At 38.0% G+C, this 21,032-nt stretch overlaps 1 protein-coding gene across 5 annotated transcripts in view; it reads right to left on the bottom strand.

Annotated features, from left to right (window-relative positions):
- Positions 1-1,142: 1,142 nt before the first annotated feature.
- Positions 1,143-21,032, bottom strand: part of LOC124717052 (zinc finger CCCH domain-containing protein 14) — a 192,382-nt gene continuing 172,492 nt past the window's right edge. For all 5 annotated transcript variants that reach the window (XM_047243727.1, XM_047243728.1, XM_047243729.1 and 2 more), the window contains one exon: positions 1,143-1,815. In XM_047243727.1, the coding sequence (XP_047099683.1) occupies positions 1,711-1,815 (105 nt within the window). In that variant the 3' untranslated portion in view covers positions 1,143-1,710. The remainder of the gene's footprint in view (positions 1,816-21,032) is intronic.

The following is a 21,032-nucleotide window of genomic DNA, read 5'->3' as shown; positions in this document are numbered from 1 at the left end:
AATCCTGTAGCCAGAAGCGGGAGAAGGTACTACCCAACTGTGTATGCGTACGCTCCTGCTCGTAACAGCTAAAACGAATCTAATGTAAACAGTTGTGACGTCACGTTCGTCAGAGGCAATTTGTTGTTACGAAGCATTGCATATTCTTCCTAAAGCCTTTGACACATTTTGCTGTTGGCAGACGCTTGTATGACAAATGCATTTTGTTGCTGTATATGGCGCATTTCTTTTGCAGCTTAAGTTTTATTTTCATTTTTTCTCTCGTTCATGTTTTATTGCTGCAGGTCATTCTGCAGTAGTGGGATACAGTAATATCCTTTGTTAGAGTATTGGTTCTTACAAGTCAAAATTACAAAAATTTAACTGAAAACAAAAACAATGAAAAATTCCCGGAATTCTAAATAATTCCTGGGTTTTTCCCTGTTTTCTCCTGGATGAAAAAATTCCGGGTTTTTCCTGGATCTCCTGGTTGTCCCAGGTCATATACACCCTGTTTCACGTGTTTGGTCCTCTAGAACAAGCTATTTGCAGACATCGATCAGCAACAAATGACGAACTGTGTGACTGGGAGCAGGCCTGGATCCGACAGCAGCCTACTAGCTTCTTCAAGGATGGAATCGACTAGCTAGTGTCGCAATCGGACAAATGTGTCAACAGATTTAGCAACTATTTTTGAGTATGTGTACTGTGTATAACTACATTTTTGAGTTAATAAAATTGTTACCATTACTTTGCACTAGTGACCAGGTTTCATTTGAATGCCCCTTATGCTATGCTGCAGATTTTAAAATCTGCAGTTGTATATGACATTGTAATTAAAAAAAAAAAAAACTGGAATTTCTGTAGAGTGTAGAAATAATTTAAAATATCTACAATGAATAGATACTTGGACATCTCGAGCTGATAAGTGTCTCATGGAGTCGCAGCAGCACACTGATTGCTGTAAGCTGCTGACACGTACCTCCTCAGCTAAGCACTCCAGCGGTAAAGAAACTAGTCAGATGCCCATTTTGCTAAATTCCACTTGCTGTCCGAGTCAGGAATGTTTTGAGCATAAAAATTTAAATACATTATGTTTATTTCTTACGTATTATTTAAGATTATACTCAGTAAGTAATAAAAATAATTCTTTGTTTCCGGAAAGTATTTTATTGTGGTCATTTCTATTGTGGTTTATTCTTGTTCGGTGGAAGAAATCAAATTGTTCATACACTAATAATAAATTATACATGATCAACAATAACAATAATAATAATAAAGAAGTGTACATGGAATACATTTCTGCTCACTTACTGAGCAGCAATTCTACAGCTGTAACCACGTTACAGTATTTTACTCTATTAAAACAAATTCATACAGTGATTAGGAATTATTTCTTTTTACTTGACATAGTGTAAACCATATAACATACGTCTATCTATCTGTTTATTACATAAGAAAAACACTTGCATGCCCGCCCACACACACACACACACACACACACACACACACACACACACACACACACACACACACACGACATGAGCAACTATCATTAAATAAATAAATTAATTAATTAATGACAGAGGATGAGATTATTTCATAGAATTGAATTTACAGTTCAACGGGTATTTATAAATGAACATGAGCTGAAAGCACTCACAGTCCTAAGCAGTGACAAGTGGCTAGAGCTGAAGGAAGCAAATCTGAAAATATATGGTAGGGTTGTATTTATGCCCGGAAAGGACACACCCACTTCAGTTTGTCTGTTGTAGGGACTCCGTCGTGCTGGAAAGTGCATCCCGGTTTGACACAATACCGTCCGTACTTGCAAGCCTGCAAACACAACAAGCACAAAATAAAAGAAATGCCCAAAGAAAATGCCAGTTCACATAAATAGGGTTGTCACTGTTTTGTGAGAAGCCTACATAATACAACAACTGGCTTATGTTTTGTTCATTTCAACAGCATTCATTCATGTACTGAAGATACTGTCAAAAAGGATAAATGAGCTGTATGTGTTGGCTTAGGTAATTTTAAATACAAACATAGTAGCAGATCTAAACGAGTCATGAAAAGGAAATTTAACGTGGGAATATAGTCACCCAAAGTTATACACTAACGCAAATGTTTTTTCGTACAGCTACAAATGTAGGTAAAAGCAGTTTTGTATAGGGAGTATGGTGCAGTATGTTTTAAAACAGGGGTAAAGATATGCCAGAACTGAAGGAACCCCATCCCTTCAGAGTGTGAGGAATGAAACTGAGGAACTGTGCAGACAGATTTTACATAGTGAAGTGTACCCCGCTTTAGGTCAGTTGAGGGAGTTAAAATGGGTAGTCAGGCCTACACAGAGGCTGTCCTGCACCTGAGGTCGGTGCATTCGAGAAAGAAATGCCTGTACCGCATTTAGTGGAGAGGAGTCTGGGGATAGGGATACCAAACAGAGGGACATAGTCATTTGGTCAGGTGAATCCACAAAGGGATAATCTAACCATTTTTGGTACAGAATGAATAGGGGACACTTTCCTCTGAAAGGTAGAATGGTTTTATAGTATCTGCCCATAGAAAGGGTCAAACTCAGTATTAAGCTTTGACAAGGTACGTCCAGTGACAACTGGTCACTTTGTCGAACGAGGTATCTAAAGTAATTAAGAGCAAATAAATTTACCCTAGTACTGATGGGTGGTAATCTGCGATCTACATATGTTGATATTTTCAAATCTGAGATTTGGACGGTTAAGGATGAAATCAAGTATATTGCTAATGTTCAACCATTGCTGTTACCTAACAATGCATTTCACTTTCAATGAAGAAAAAACATCCCACGCTCTTATTAGTTAAAAGCGCAGTTAATGTCAAGGAGCGTGTGATGACTGAGCACTAGCACCACAGAATGGTCAATTATTTGAGACATCTTCCATGTTAACTATCCTAGACCATATAAATGACCGTGCACAAAAATCTAAAAAGAAAAGATTTCATTTATTTACTAAAGGTGAATGAAATGAATAATAAATTGTAATACAATGCCAGATACGTTACATTTAATTGTAAAGAGTGCATTAAAGGAGTTTTGCGTGCCATCTTTCATCTCTGTAGTGTAATGTGGGTTACTTGGGAGAATGACCTACATTCCACAGATGACACTCGAGCTGCTTGTAAACACTTTATGTAGGGGGAACGATCCATCACGTGCTCCCCAATCTGATCAGTGCAGTGACGTAACACGGCAGGGGCAAGGTGCAATAATACTCACTACACGTAGGCGTTTACACCTCGGTGGTGCCCTTCGAAGGTGTCACGAACACGTCAGAGAAAACACACATACCAAAAACGTGTAAATGCTGAAGATAAATGAAGATTGAAAATCTCAGATTTCGAATCGACTACAGTGCTGTCGCACACATCGATCAACATATTCGAGTTACTGATATTTGGATCTTTCTTCGTAACAGAAGTAAATAGTTGGAACAGTACAAAAGTTCATCACTGAAGATGTGTTCATCATTCACCAGTCGGACAAAGTGAGACACTTTTTTTAAAGTATTGTCCCACCCAGATACGAAGTCGAGGGAGATAAGTTCGTACACGACCACAGTACGGAGTAGGCAGACCATGAGAATGAAAGTAAAAGGAGACAGTATTGGAAGAAAAACAGTCAAAGGTAAAGTAGACCGTATCACACTGGCAGATCCACCAGTGTTCCCTACTCGTGGTGTTACAGCTGAGTAGCTGCACACGTACGGGAGGAACGTAGCATTTTCTCCGAGACCTTTAATCCCTTTCCAAAACCTTTAATCCCTTTCCAAATTTCACCTCAGTTTCCTTTTCTACTTACTGTATGGGGTGAGTAACATCAGAGATAGGCTACAACCCTGTTTCCACGTATTCCCTTTTGTGTATTTCGCTTCTCGTAACTGCAGTCTGGTTTCTGTACAAGTCAAAAATAACCTTTTGCTTTCTGTATTTTATCTGTTCTACCTTCAAAATTTTGGAGTGCAGTACAGTCAGCATCATCAGCTTTCTCTAAATATAGAAATGCTACAAATATGGGTTTCCCTTTTTACAACCTATCTCGCACGAGAAATTGTAGACTAGGCATACCCTCACGTGTTCCTACATTTGTCTGGAACCGAAAACGCCCCCAATGTGGGCTTTTACCAACGTTCCATTTTTCTGTAAACAATTCATCTCGATACAATTTTCACACCTGTCAACACTTGCCTTCTTTAGACCTGAAATTATTAAATTCTTCCTGAAGTGTTAGCTTCCGCTTAGATCTTCCAGTGCTCTGCCAACTACTCCTTGCAGAGTCATATCTCACATTTCATCTTCACCTACTTCCTCTTCTATGTCTATAATCTTGTATACCTCAGGTACAACCTTTCTTACAGGCAGTGTCTATCTTTCCTCCTAGTTATGCACGCTTTTACAGCCTTGCATTTGTCCTCAAAACCATTCCCTATTATGATTATGCACTTTCTGTGAGTATCATTATTTATGTGTCTGCATACCTTTTCGCCTGCTTCATCTGCTGCAGTCGTTTATTTTTTTCTCTCATCAATTAAATTCAGTATCTCCTGTATTAGCCAGGGGTTTCTACTAAGCTGAGCCCTTTTATGTATGTGATCCTCTGCTGTCTTCACTATTTCAGCCATTAAAGACAACCATTTGCCTTATGTTGTGTTCCTTTCCTCTGTTTCAGTCAAACTTTGCCTAATGGTCCCTTTGAAACTCTCAGTAACCACTCGCTCCCTATCTTTTTGCAATTTCCCTTCCAGTGTTTCCAGCTCTTTTCCACATACAGAGCCTTCTTTCACGATTCTCAAACTGAGTGCCAGTGATGATTAAACTATGATCAGTGCAAAATTCTGCCAGGTAGCTTCCTTCAAGTCCCTTTTTCCCAGTCCATGTTCTCCTACTGCTTTTGCTTGTCTTTTTTTTCCTATCACCAAAATCTAGTAAACCACCACAAATTTTTCACCTGCCTGAACTATATGAATATTCTACACTACCTCATCGTACACTCTTTCAGTTCATCACCACCTGTGATGCTAGTTGCATATCAACTTCTACTACTGTGTGGGTGTCGCTTTCGGGGACAACCTAATAGAAAATTGACTTAAATCACTCATCAATAGAAAGACACCTAGACCTGATGATGTATCTGTGTTCTTCAGGCATTATCCAAAAGAACTTGCTACATTCCTATGAATAGTTTACTGTAGGTTCCCACAGCTAGCGATCAGGAAAAAGTGCTAATTCTTACCATTTTTGGGAAATGGACATATACCATCACTCTGTTGTAGAATTACAGGACACATTTTATGCTCATATATTATGACATTCCTGTAGAACAGAAATATCCCGTACAATAATCAACACAGCTTTCACAAAAACAGACTTCAAAAAACTTGGTTCTCACTGTTCGTCCTCGGTATACAGAGCGTCACACACGGAGGTGCTCACATCGGTGCCCCATTCCTCAACTATTGAAAGGCATTCGATACAGTTCCACAGTCACCCAGAGAACAAAATTCAGGATTATCTAGTATCTGACCAGGCTTGTGACTGGATTCAGTACTCCCTCGTATACAAAAACCAACACATTGCTCTCAGTGTAACGAAAGCAACAGGTGTAATGGTGATTTTGGGAGTACACTAAAGGTGTGTTATAGTATTGTACTGCTTACAATTTATACAAACTATCCACCAGATACTGTCAGAAGCTCAACGGGGTAGTTCACAGGCGCTACGATTGTCTATACAAAGGTAGCATTGCCAGCAAACTGCAGGAAGACATGTGCAGTATGAATGGCTGGTGCAGGGACTGCCAGTTGACACCGAACATACGTGTAAATAAATGTAACGTACTGTGCATAAACAGGCGAAGAGATCTTCTTCTGTTCTATTACACTATTGGTGACATACCAAGTCAAATTACTAGAAAGGTAGAGAATCTGCACTTACCCCAAGCAGATGTGCTTTGTTACCAATCTGTGACTTCCTCTAGTTCGTGTGTCATAAATGACACTACAGTTTTCATCATTGATACAGTAGCACAGAATGTACCACAAACTCGGTTGTGTAAAAATCGATGCATTTCACATGTTTACATGTGTACAAACCGACTTCTGGATTCACCAGGGAGTAGGAATGCATGTGCCAAAGAGGTCCAATTATATTACTTCAATTTTCGCGTCATTTTCCCACAATTTTCTGTCGACTGTGTCGAGGCTCAGTGTATCGTGATATACTGTGTACTTTTGAACATTTGTAAGTGCTGTGCAAAATGTGTATCGTCAATTATAACCTGAATCTGCACTTAACAAATTTTGGCAACAGTATCCTTGTTCCAAAACAAATGTTCCCTAATTTCCTTGTACTTACACCATGAAAGGTATATTTTTGAGAATTTTGGGACACTTACTAACGTTTTGCATAACTCGGTTCATAGTTAATTGTGAATTAAGGTTGTATACCTCATAAACATTTGGTTTTCCAGAAAATCATTTCTCCCTCACTCTGGTGTATGAACTTATGAGATTAGTGCTATTTCTCATTCACTGTTCTGTTTCTTCTAATTCAATATTTGAAATTTAATAATCACAGTATGCACTTGATCCTTACAAATTTAAATGCTGAATTGTAGTATTGTGTTCTGTGCATATTATAACTGTCATATTGTGTTTTGTTTAGCGGAACTGTATATTGTCAAACATTTCTCATACACTGGTATTGTTTTTTGCCACTGTTATAATTAGTCAGTCAGTCAGCATAACCATTACAAAACTTCAGAACACAAGATTATCAAGGAACCTAAGAGGGCTATTCACAAAGTATATCGTGTTCTTGTATTAAAAAAAAGTATAGAAAAAAAATGATGTTTTATTAATTTGGAAGTGAAACTGTCATACCAGTTTTCAACACAGTATCCACTCAAGTTTAGGCACTTACTGTAGCAACGAACATGCCTCGAAACTCCATTGTTACAAGTTTCTGCCACCTGAGATGTCAACCAATTAGTTACATCTTCCCGCAGTTCTGCATCTTCGTCACAGCACTGTGTTTAAACGACAGCTCAGTCATTGTAAATCAGCAGTTATCTTGAATTTTCCCATCAACTTTTACAACCAGTTCATCAGTCACACAATGCTTGGTAATCCACTTCACTCTTCATCGTGGATGATAGTTCCACCAGTTTTAAACCTATTGCACCACTGGTACTGTCCACTTTCAGTGATTATGTTTTTCTATTTCCACATACATACTCTGCAAGCCACTGTACGATATGTGGCGGAGGGCACCTTGTACCACTACTAGTCATTTCGTTTCCTGTTCCACTCACAAACAGAGCAAGGGAAAAATGGCTGCATTCTAAAACCGTGCTGATTTATGGACATTAAGCTTTTCATTCTCAAGAAAATTTAATATATTCCAACTGAGAATATGATCAAAGTTTCTGCAGCAAACCGATGTTAGGAATATTGGTCCGTAATTTTACGGGTCCATTCTTTTATCCTTCTTATATACTGAAGTTGGCTGCACTTGTTTCCAGTCGCTTGGAACTTTGCACTCTGTGAGAGGTTCATGATAAATGCAAACTAAGTAAGGGGCGAATACTGTGGTGTAATCTTTGTAAAACCAAACTGTAGCTCCACCCAGACCTGATAAGATATTTGTTTTCAAGTCTTCCAGTTGTCTCTCTATGCCAGGGGCATTTATTACTATGTTGGCAATACGGGAGTTTGTTCGACGGACAAACAATGGTACGTTTATAAGATTCTCCTGCGTGAATGATTTCTCAAATACAAAATTTAAAACTTTGGCTTTTGTTTTGCTATCTTCAACTATCACACCAGACTGGTCTATGAGTGAGTGGATGCAAGTCTTAAGACATGCTTAGCAGCTGTACATAGGAGCAGAATTTTCTGGCATTCCAGCCAGATCTTAGGCTAAGATACGACAGTGGTAGGTGTATGCTTTGCGCACAGATCTTTTTACAGATGCTCGTTTCTGTACTAACCTTTGCCTTCTGTCAAAGCATGTTCTCTTTTGAACAGGGAGTGCAACAGCTTTTGCTTCCTCAGCATTTTCCGAATTTTGTAGTTAAACCACGATGGGTTTTTTCCATCCTTAATCCACTTACCAAGGCACCTGTTGAGAGCGCGATTTGCTATCTGTTTAAACTTTGCCGATAATTCCTCTAGGTCCATCGTACTGGAACTAAATGACTGCAATTCCTTGTCTAAGTAAGATGCTGACAGCTGTTTGTATGTTCTTTCTAGCAGAAACCATCTCCTAGACTTCTTGACTGATTTATTAACTTTGAAGGACACAGTTGCTATGAAGGCATCACAATCACTGATCCCCATCTCTATACCGATGCTGTCAATAAGGTATAGCCTGTTTGTGGCTACAAGGTCTAAGATATTTCCACTGCGTGTGGGCTGCCAAACTAGCTGCTCGAGACAGTTTACAACGTGTTCTATTTTAGAGCTTTCTATGTTGTGTTTCAGCCAGCTCTCGGTTCCACGAATAATTTGAGCACGATAACTTTCCCGGAGGATGATAAATTCGGGAAGTTTGTCACAAATACGTCTGACAGTTTACCGATAAAATTTTGACAGTCAAAGTGTCTTTACTCTGAACCCAGTCTGACTTCCCTTTCCGTGTATCGACCGGCGAGTGTTCGTTAGAGTATCTAAAACTACTGCCTAGCCTTAAAAAAAAAAAAAACACCGTGTGCTCTCCACAAGTACTCTGCTACCCTAGTAGCTGCTTTCTACTGAGGAGAGTCCTACAAATCTCCACCCAAGAACACCAGTCTGGAAAACTGCAGCTGAGACCCATGCACTTCACACCATTCCTGATAAATTTCAGATGTTTTACAATTTTTTGGCAACAGAAAACCTTATTACTGACTGCATTTCACAACTCATAGGATTTTCAATTGTGGCACACCTGAGAAACACCACAAAGCTCACGCCCGCACGAATGCCAACTGAATGGACAAACGTCCAGATAAAAATACGGCTAGCCCTGCCCCATCACTGCTGCAAGTCGAAACATAATCTACTTTCTGGATAGCTCTCATATAAATGTGTCCCCCATTTTTCTCTTGTTATATCCCTGAATAACTTTCTTGGGTGCTGCAACTTCAGATCTTAAAAATGAACTTGCCATCTTTGTAGTGTGACGTATCCTGAAATTATAACGCTAATAGTGAGACTACTTTGGAGTTAGTTGTTTTTTGTTCAGATAAATATTGAAAAAGTAAGAATGCAACACACTGCACATGCTGTTCTCAGGTACAGGATGAATGAGTCGAAGCTGAAATTTATTCTTAACTGTGTCACAGAACTGGAAGCTGCTTTGAGTGGGTAAGTTGGGCAAAATGATGAGAGTCACATACTGGAGATACTGAAAGGAGCTTCGAGTACTATCCTGTCCGACAGAAATACGGGACCTATCACTACTTGTCCACTTGACAGGGTGGGGCACGTCAATGGTAGGCGAAGGTGTCCCGGTGACATGGGAGAACTCGGTAAGTTACACTTGTTGCCATAATGGGTACATTACGTAACACTGAGCTGACGGGACTTGCTTCACCTTTCGGAAAACTGCAATGACCTGTGTCACGAGGAGGAAAATTTAAAAGTGTGCAGGTATTGTTAACAGTGAACAATTTGAACAAAGAGTGAATAATGGCATAATGAGATAACCGAATGCACTGTGTGTGTATGACAGGAGGCCCCATTCGACATGTCAAAGAGGCCACTCCGGTAGCCAGTGAAAGAACAAGGAGCAGTCAACTACAGGTTGCGACCCATGTTGGGAAGCACAATGCTGTCACTTGTACTCCGAGGCCACACTATCCTCATGTAAGTGACTGACAGGGAAAGATGAGATGACCACCGCTGCTTGTAGAGTTCAACAGAGCACTCTATCTGCAGCACTGCCCACAGAAATTATTTCGTGTGTGTGTGTGTGTGTGTGTGTGTGTGTGTGTGTGTGTGTGTGTGTGTGTGTCACAGTAGAGTTCTTTTTTTAACTTTGACAACTCTCTGTCCATTCCAGATAACAAAAGCTGTAGGAGAACTTGAAGTAGGATTAAAATACTACTGATTAACTGCTGAAGCACTGGAACAAAGTCACAAAATTTGACGCCAAACCTAAAACACAGTGGATGTTACATAACACTGGGTACACGAAGGAGGCTAAAAACAAACTCACGGCAGTGACATTTTTGGGATTAATCTAGGTGCATATTAAAAGGTAGACTAAAAGAAAATAGAGATGATATATTTGTCACAGTGAACAAGAAACTTCAGTTCACTGAGATGCCAACTGAAACTCCTTGCAGGGTTATTTGAGCAAGACTCAATATCGAGGATGGACATAAATTTGCAACTGGTTGTTTTTGTCCAGTATCTGATTCCCTCTCAGATACAACTGAAAATTTTAGAGAAAACTACAGTTCGCTATGCCTATGTTTTGCAATCATTCTGTCATCACAAGAGGAGACTTTATTCATTCAAAAATTGATCAGGATAATTACAATTTTGTAAGTAGCGGCCGCAACAACCTACTTCACATTAGATTTTCTAAATGATTCTGTCAGGAAAAATGATCTGGAAATCTTATTTGGATCCTACAATTCGATCTCAGTAACTAACTTTCCAATGAGGGTGGAAAAAGACAGTGGGACCCTAATTGATAATGTTTTCTTTGGTGAAGCTCAAAGCAAGAACTGTTTATCCAGTAACAAATGCCCTCTCTGATCAGGATGCACAGTTAGAACAAATAACATTCTGCCTTACAGTATGAATACTCCCCTTCCTGCAAATCAGTTAAAATAATTAGTGACTCTAAGTTCAATGTTTTTAAGAACAGTTTACACAAGATCAGCTGAGAAGAAATTTATAATGAACCAAATGCTAACATAAAATAAATGATAAATTCATGTCATTATTTGAAAACAACTTTCCACAAAAGCTAACCATAAAGGACATGAAACAGCCATGTAAAAACCATGGGTCACTAGAGGGATTAAAGTTTTTTGTGAAAGGAAAAGGAAAACGCATCTTTTAGCAAGAACAAGTGCAGATCCTGCAGTAGTAGCATACTACAAAAACTACTACAAATTACTCAGGGAAGTTACTAAAAAACAGGTAACATGCATTTAATGTCAGAAATCAGTAATTCTGTTATTGGATGTAATGAAATGAGTGACAGGACAACCAGCCACAGAACAGGATAACATCAGTATGGGGGTGGGGGGGGGGGGGGGCTATAAACGATGAATCATAGGTAGGAAATGTATTTGGTAATAATTTTTTAAATATAGGAGAAAACATAGGGACAAAGAGTTGAAGAAAAAAAATATTACAGCAGTGTGCTGAAAACGTAACTCTTACAAAATTCTATCATAAAAAATGTCATAACTTCCAATTCTGAAATTAATAAAATTATTCCCCATCTGAAATTAAGAAAATTAGACATTCTCTTAAAAATAAAAGCTCATCTGGGTTTTATGGTGTTTCCAATACAGTACTGAAGATTTGTTCCCATATAATAAGCTATGCCTTACTTATAAATGTGTAAATCGTCATTAATACATGGCATTTTTCCAGAGAGACTGAAAGATGACGTTACACCCCTCTTTAAGAAAAGTGATAAGAGAGATGTCAATAATTACTGAAATGTTTCACTGCCGACATCAATTACCGACATTTTTGAGAAGTTAATGTATTCTAAAATAGCATCTCACCTCAGCAACAAAAACATCCTCTGTTTCGGAAAGGTTGCTATACTGTTGTTGTTGTGGTCTTCAGTCCTGAGACTGGTTTGATGCAGCTCTCCATGCTACTCTATCCTGTGCAAGCTGCTTCATCTCCCAGTATCTACTGCAACCTACACCCTTCTGAATCTGCTTAGTGTATTCATCTCTTGGTCTCCCTCTATGATTTTTACCCTCCACGCTGCCCTCCAATACTAAATTGGTGATCCCTTGATGCCTCAGAACATGTCCTACCAACCGATCCCTTCTTCTGGTCAAGTTGTGCCACAAACTTCTCTTCTCCCCAATTCTATTCAATACCTCATTAGTTATGTGATCTACCCATCTAATCTTCAGCATTCTTCTGTAGCACCACATTTCGAAAGCTTCTATTCTCTTTTTGTCCAAACTATTTACCGTCCATGTTTCACTTCCATACATGGCTACACTCCATACACATACTTTCAGAAACGACTTCATGACAAATCTATACTCGATGTCAACAAATTTCTATTCTTCAGAAATGCTTTCCTTGCCATTGCCAGTATACATTTTATATCCTCTCTACTTCGACCATCATCAGTTATTTTGCTCCACAAATAGCAAAACTCCTTTACTACTTTAAGTGTCTCATTTACTAATCTAATTCCCTCAGCATCACCCGACTTAATTCGACTACATTCCATTATCCTCGTTTTGCTTTTGTTGATGTTCATGTTATATCCTCCTTTCAAGACACTGTCCATTCCATTCAACTGCTCTTCCAAGTCCTTTGCTGTCTCTGACACAATTACAATGTCATCGGCGAACCTCAAAGTTTTTACTTCTTCTCCATGAATTTTAATACCTTCTCCGAATTTTTCTTTTGTTTCCTTTACTGCTTGCTCAATATACAGATTGAACAACATCGGGGAGAGGCTACAACCCTGTCTTACTCCCTTCCCAACCACTGCTTCCCTTTCATGTCCCTCGACTCTTATAACTGCCATCTGGTTTCTGTACTTATTGTAAATAGCCTTTCGCTCCCTGTATTTTACCCCTGCCACCTTTAGAATTTGAAAGAGAGTATTCCAGTCAACATTGTCAAAAGCTTTCTCTAAGTCTACAAATGCTAGAAATGTATGTTTGCCTTTCCTTAATCTTTCTTCTAAGGTAAGTTGTAAGGTCAGTGTTGCCTCACGTGTTCCAGTATTTCTACGGAATCCAAACTGATCTTCCCCGAGGTCGGCTTCTACTAGTTTTTCCATTTGTCTGTAAAGAATTCGTGTTAGTATTTTGCAGCTGTGGCTCATTAAACTGATTGTTCGGTAATTTTCACATCTGTCAACACCTGCTTTCTTTGGGATTGGAATTATTATATTCTTCTTGAAGTCTGAGGGTATTTCGCCTGTCTCATACATCTTGCTCACCAGATGGTAGAGTTTTGTCATGACTGGCTCTCCCAAGGCCATCAGTAGTTCTAATGGAATGTTGTCTACTCCCGGGGCCTTGTTTCGACTCAGGTCTTTCAGTGCCCTGTCAAACTCTTCACGCAGTATCTTATCTCCCATTTTGTCTTCATCTACATCCTCTTCCATTTCCATAATATTGTCCTCAAGTACATTGCCATTGTATAAACCCTCTATATACTCCTTCCACCTTTCTGCCTTCCCTTCTTTGCTTAGAACTGGTTTGCCATCTGAGCTCTTGATATTCATACAAGTGGTTCTCTTCTCTCCAAAGGTCTCTTTAATTTTCCTGTAGGCAGTATCTATCTTACCCCTAGTGAGATAAGCCTCTACATCCTTACATTTGTGCTCTAGCCATCCCTGCTTAGCCATTGTGCAATTCCTGTCGATCTGATTTTTGAGACGTTTGTATTCCTTTTTGCCTGCTTCATTTACTGCATTTTTATATTTTCTCCTTTCATCAATTAAATTCAATATTTCTTCTGTTACCCAAGGATTTCTACTAGCCCTCGTCTTTTTACCTACCTGATCCTCTGCTGCCTTCACTACTTCATCCCTCAAAGCTACCCATTCTTCTTCTACTGTATTTCTTTCCCCCATTCCTGTCAATTGTTCCCTTATGCTCTCCCTGAAACGCTGTACAACCTCATGTTCTTTCAGTTTATCCAGGTCCCACCTCCTTAAATTCCCACCTTTTTGCAGTTTTTTTTTTCAGTTTTAAGCTACAGGTCATAACCAATAGATTGTGGTCAGAGTCCACATCTGCCCCTGGAAATGTCTTACAATTTAAAACCTGGTTCCTAAATCTCTGTCTTACCATTATATAATCTATCTGATACCTTTTAGTATCTCCAGGGTTCTTCCATGTATACAACCTTCTTTCATGATTCTTAAACCAAAACAGAATGCCATAGCTAAGAATTGAGTGTAAATATGAATAATATGTAACTAAAAGACACTCCACGTTACACGCTGATGATAGGATGCTAAGGGCATAACATGCTGATGACATTCTGTTTGCAAGTACCTTTGTGTGTTCACACCACTTCAACTGAGAATCAACATTCATTCCTAGAAATTTTGCATTTGTTGCACAGTCTATAGAGGTACCATCTACATTTAATTTAACATTGTCATTTTTCCTCTTCAAACTGAAATTCATGGCATAGTTTTCTTTATGTTCAATCTCACTTTATTACTTATCAACCAATCATAAACTTCCTTGAGAGTTTCATCTGCCGAGAACGGCAAGCAGCTCTCTCGTTTTCTCAGTGACTATAATATTGCTGTCATCAGCGAAGAGGATTTTTTCACCAGCAAAGAGGATTTTTTCACCATAAGCAACACTACTGGGAAAGTCATTGATGTATATCAGCAACAGTATTGGTCCTAATATGCTACCTTGTGGAACCCCTATAAAAATGCATTTTGGTTCTGATAAGTGTTTTACTAAATGTTTAGATCGACTTGAAGTGTGTGTTATCTCTTAAATAAGGTCTTTGGGAAATATGGTCTTTGGAAAAGTCATTAATTGGTTTTCTGCAAATGGGCTTGCTCTGAACTTTGAAAAAACACAGTACATCCAATTTTCTGCAGCAAAAAGTACAGTTGCTTCAATAAATATAACACATCAACAGAAGTCAATAGAGAGGGTAGAGCATATTAAGTTTTTGGGTATAAATATAGATGAGAATCTTAATTGGAAAATTCATATTTTGGATCTCCTAAAGCGACTAGGTTCATCAACTTTTGTGATCTGAATAATTGCCAATTTTTAGGATATAGAAATTAGTCAGCTAACATACTTTGCACACTTTCACTCTCTGATGTCATACGGAATAATATTCTGGGGTAACTCAACATTTAGACAAAAAGTATTCACTGCTCAAAAGAAAGTGGTTAGAATAATGTGTGGAGTTCACAGTCTCACATCTTGTAGGTATCTTTCTAAAAGATTGTGAATTCTTACAACAGCCTCACAATACATCTACTCACTAATAAAATTTGTTCTCAACAACATGGACCAGTTTAAAAACAACAGTGTATTCACGATTATAATTCCAGAAAAAAGAAAGACTTACACTATCCTTTGCTCAACCTATCTTTGGCACAGAAAGGGGTAAGGGGTAAATATTGCTGCTATAAAAATTTTTGACAAATTACCAGATGAAATAAGGCATCTGACAGACAGCAGTAATAGCTTCAAAAATAAACTGAAATCGTATCCCCTTGACAACTCCTTCTATATCATAGATGAATTCTTTCTTGACTAGGAATAAATAAATCTATAAATATAGTATATTCATTATGTGCCATTTAAGGGAATGGGGTAAATAATAGGAATATTAATCTTTAATTCTCTCTCTCTCTCTCTCTCTCTCTCTATAAATTTTGTTTCGTATGTGTATTTCTTGTGCACTTGACACATTCCATATCCTAACGGCTACTGTACCGTGCATGGAACACGCAACCAATTAACTTATTAACCTACTCTTTGTACCCTACCTGTTAGGTATGATCAAAACCAATCATTAACTACCCCTCTTATCCCTAATGCTTCAAATTTATTTAATAGAATCTTGTGGTTGACTGTATCAAACGCCTTGGGAAGATCCAAAAACATGCCTGTGACATACTCATCTTTATCAAGAGCATCAAGTACGACTTTTGTGAATTCTACTATGGCTGACTCCGTATGTTTGCCACTTTGGAAACCAAACTGTGATTTGGTTAAAAGGTTGTATTTATTCAGGTAATTCATTAATCTGTCTTTCATAATTGTTTCTTTTATTTTTGAGAATGCTGACAGCAGGGAAATGGGCTGGTAATTTTCTCTGTCTTCTGCATTACCTTTCTTAAGCAAAGGTACAACTCTTGCCTGTTTTAACTGCTCTGGAAATGCCCCGATATGAAGGATTCATTTGTTATATTTGTTAAGGGGCCTTGTATACTCCCTATGCATTGTTTCAGCACACACACTGGTACTTCATCTAAGCCTACTGACTTTTTATTTTTAGTTTTTGAATTGTTTTATTTATTTCATAATCTGTGGTTGAAAGTAACATCATTGTATTTAGTGCAACATTATCTACAGGTGTTATATTTGTTTGGGGGAATTTTTGCTGTAACTTCCCTGCAATATTGAAAAATGCTCATTTACAAAGTTTGCTAAGTGCTGTGGATCATTTATTATTTCATCCCCCTCCCTTAGCGGTACGTTATTCTGCGTTTGTTTGCCTCTCCCCATTTCCTTTTTTATAACATCCCAGACTGCTTTGCTTTTATTCTCTGCATTATATATTATTTTGTCATTAAACGAATTTTTTGCAGCAATCAGCACCTTCCTATAGATCTTTTTGTATCTATGATATAAATTTAAGAATGCTGGATCATTGTGAATCTTCTTCATGGAACTGATGTGTTTAAATGTTTGGGAGGACTTCTTAATACCTGCTGTTATCCATCTGTTTTTATGGGATGTTGATACAGACATGCATACTTTTGGAAATGCCTTTTCAAAGTTCAATTTAAACAATGTGGAGAATTTAGAGACTTTCATATTCACATTGGTTTCCTTATACACTTAATCACAGCTTTGTTTTTCTAGTTCCTTTGAAAAATCTTTTATTTTGATTTCTTATGGATCTCGTTTGTAGGCTTGTAGTTGAGGGAATGATTCAATGCCTGACTTTACTGTTGTTATTTGACAGAGATGGTCTGATAGTCTGAGATCTTCTATAGCTACATCACATTTAACCCTGTCCATATTTGTGGCCACATGGTCAATTACTGATGAAGTCGTTGTGGTAACCCTTGTTGCACTATTGACCAATAGGGACATGCCAAAACTTTGAAGGATGTTTATTAAGGTGCTGTTGGATTCATTTATGATGTTAGTGTTGAAGTTAATGTCCCCACACATAATTATGTTGACCTTTGTACTCGGGACTTTATCTAGAACTTCCGTTAACTTATTGAAAAGTGTCCTCACTATCACTGGGAGATCTACACACACACACGCACAAAATGATTAATTTCATGGTCCGACGCAGTCTTTTAAACTTTTTCTTTGCATCCTGATAAGACAGGCAACCAAGTGTTTTACATTTTCTTCTCATTCTTAAACACTTAGAATTGCAGTGAATGAAGAGGGTGCGGTTCCAGACAGCTGACACACTGAGATGGCTGGTCACAGGGGCTGCCCTCACAGGATGCTTGTCCACATGTCCGACAGATAGCTTCATGAAAACAATGGTAAGACATGTGGCACTTAAAGGGAGGAAAGTGTTTCAGATATGTTTGGGAATATTCTCCAGCATATGAAAGAAATGGGATCAGATTTTAATAGTAAAATGAATGGTTTGGGTTCCGAAATTAAAATGTCATTGAGTTCTGATATTGATAAAAAATAAATAAAATGGGATTAAATATTATTACCAAAATGAATAAAGTAGGTTTGGATATAAATGAGTTACACAGTGAGGTTGTAGAAAAGGAATTCAAAATGGAAAATAAAATTTCGAATTTGACGGAATTGTGGAAAAATTACCTGACTCTGTGTTTATTAATCAGGTCAGGTAAGAATGTAATGCTGCAATTGTAACAGTGGAAAGTGAACTAACTACCCAGATTAAGCAGGATGCTGAGAATAGCAAACAGTTCAAAGAATATGTAAATTCAGAAGTGGGTAAAATTCATGAACATGTACAAAGTGTAGAAAATTACTGTGAGGTTAACCATGTTGTTTTAGAAAGTAAAATTAAAGAAGTGAAAGACATGTGTACAAAGTTTGGAGCACAAGTGGCTAGTAAACTCACTACCTTAGAAGCTAATATTAGTCAGTTCAGTACTAGTGTGAATGAACAATTAAGTAACTACGAGAGTAGACTAACAAAAGTTGAACAGAATGGTAACAGCTATAATGTTTGTATTATTGCCTAATAGTGTTGTGGAATCTACGGAAAATGCCTATGTAACACATCACCAATTTCAGAAATTTGAACCAAATAAGAATGTTCGTCCGAAAGAATTCTGGAGTGACTTTGAAGATGTGTTACCTAAAGTGTGGAACAATAAATAAACAAATCTGTTTCATTACTTCTAATCTAGTACGGGAAGCTAGACTTAGCTCCAGATAAATACGACAGTCTTGTGGAATTTAAGCAGGCATTCTTTGAAGAATATTGGGGTAAGAGAAAGCAAATAGAAGTTTTCAATAAGTTATGGTTGGGAGAAATATGTGATCCTAAGAAAGATAGAATTAAAAGATTTGTGCAAACGTGGGTGACTACACCGTCTTATTTAAATTCAAAAGTTGAGATAGAACAGATAATCACAGGCATTGAAAATAAGTTGCCACTGTACTGGCAGAATAAGATCGTTTCTGGACCCAGGGATGACATTGACAGATTTGTTCACTACCTTGAGAGGGTCAAAAACATTTTGAAAGAGGAAGAAAATAACAGAAAAGAATATAGACCTCCCGTAAGACATAATGGCAGTAGGACGGAAGTCAATGTAAACAGAATAAGCGTACAAAGAGGTAATAATTACCGGGGTAGGGACAGAAGAAGAGGAGGTAATGCTAGAGGCAGGTACAGTGACAGTACAGTATTTTGATTGCAATCAGCTGTGAGCCAATGATGTAATGGATGAGCGTCACCTGTCAGATTGAAGGAACATCAGAGGTAACAACAACACATGGCAGGAAAACTGTTTAGAGTCTGCGAGGACACTGGCGTTCGCAGACACAAGCATTACCAATTAAACTCGGTGGCGAAACCATTTGTAAAGAAAGCTCTTGTTAAACAGTGTTTAGAAAGTAATGGTGATGTATTCAAGAGGGCAGAGGAGAGTAATAGTAAGGAAAACCAGAACCATCTTAAAGGGGAACTAAGTACTGTGAGTGAAGACTCAGCTCAGGAGGTGGGGTGGGGTGAATCAAACGAGAAGCTACCTATAAATGGTGGAAGTAATACTAAGAAAATACATGAGGAGGTGGTGAATAGGCTGAATCAAATAATTACAGAAAGTGAGGAAGAAGAATCAGAAGGAGAAGAAGAAGAAGAAGAAGAAGAAGAAGAAGAAGAAGAAGAAGAAGGGTGTAATTTAAGTAATTCTGACAATACCTTGAACAGGGTTGCAGAAACAGAAATGGTGGTTGAAATGTTAGAGAAGTGTTTTGATTTGTCTACAATGGATCAGATAGTAAATGCCAGCACATTAAATGAATTACACAGTGATTCAGTTAAGGTGAAATGTTAGAGAAGTGTTCTGATTTGTCTGCAGTGGATCAGATAGTAAATGCCAGCACATTAAATGAAGTACACGGTGATTCAGTTAAGCTAAGTGTAGTTTCCACTGAATGGCTAAGTTTTGACAGACGAGAAGTAGTGCATGAATTTCTAGAAGAACCTGAATCTGTAGTTAGAAGAGAGTATGTGGGCCAACCAATTATTGAAGTAATTGTGTTTAGAGAAAAGGTTCCTGGTCTAATTGATACTGGTTCAGAAGTGTGTGCTGTATCACAGAATTTTGTAAATGCTCTCCCAAAGAGTAAACAAATAGTTATAATGCCCATTGGTGAAGTAAAAATTGTAGTGGCCACAGGTAAAAGTAAAAAGGTGGTTAATCAGGATATACTGTTACCAGTTACTATAAGTGGTGTACAAACTGGAATGACTTTTTTAATTATTAATGGGCTTAGTGTGGAAATGTTGGTACGTGCTGATTTCCTGCATAAGTATGAAGGATGGGTTAATTTTAGTACTAATGATATAATTATAAGAATAAAAGGAAAACCTGTAATTATTCCATTTATCAGAAAAAGACCAAATATAAACAATGAACAGAGTGACATTCCAATTCGTCTCTGTAGGACTGCTAATTTAATTGATGGCTGTACTGAATATGGTGAAAGGGAAGAAGTGGATCCTTCCGAACTAGAAAATGTCAGAATCAGGATAGATGAAAAACTAGAGGAACTTACTTAATTAAGTGATATACAAAAGGTCGATTTAAGACAAATTTTGAATAAACATTGTGAGGTATTTTCAGATCAGCCTGGATTAGTTCGAAATTACGAACGCTATTGAACTGTGTAAGAAGATGCACATTTTTTCTAAAAACTATTTGCCATTCTAGAAGTTCATAGGGAAGCCATTCGAGACTTAATACAGAAAATGCTCGATTGGGGGATAATTGAAAAGGCTAATTACTGTTTACATGGATGATGTACTGATTTTGACTTCCACTTGGGAAGAGCACTGCTTGCTATTAAAATGGGGAGGGGGGATGAAATTGAAGTTAGATAAGACAGAATTTGTCAAAAAAGAGATTAAATTCCTGGGAAGGAATTGTGCCCGATACAAGTAAAATAAATGCTATTAGGGAATAGCACCGACCACATGAAGGAACTAAATGGAATGTTCGGTTTGTTTGGATTTTACAGAAAATTTGTGGCAGGGCAACGATTTAAAGATTCTTGTTTAAGGGAATTGTTGAAGAAAAATATTCCCTGTAAGTGGACCCTGGAATGTCAAACCACTTTTGAAAAACTTAAGGAAGCACTACTGGACAGTCAGATTTTGAATCATCCTGACTTTTCCAAACCTTTTTGTTTAGGATCAGATGCCTGTGGTTACAGTCTGAGGGTAGAATTGTTCCAGACAGAGATGGTTGGAGAAGAACATATCCACAAAATTATCGCATTTGCAAGTCGATTGTTACAACAAGTGGAGAAAAATTACAGCATCTCTAAACTGGAAGCTTTAGTGGTTATTTTTGGTTTGCAAAAGTTTGAGCAATACCTGTTAGGACAT

The sequence above is a fragment of the Schistocerca piceifrons genome, chromosome 9, assembly GCF_021461385.2.
Source record: "Schistocerca piceifrons isolate TAMUIC-IGC-003096 chromosome 9, iqSchPice1.1, whole genome shotgun sequence".
Lineage (NCBI taxonomy): Eukaryota > Metazoa > Arthropoda > Insecta > Orthoptera > Acrididae > Schistocerca > Schistocerca piceifrons.
The sequence above is the reverse complement of the archived record's forward strand: the minus strand, read 5'-3'. Positions and strand labels throughout refer to the sequence as shown.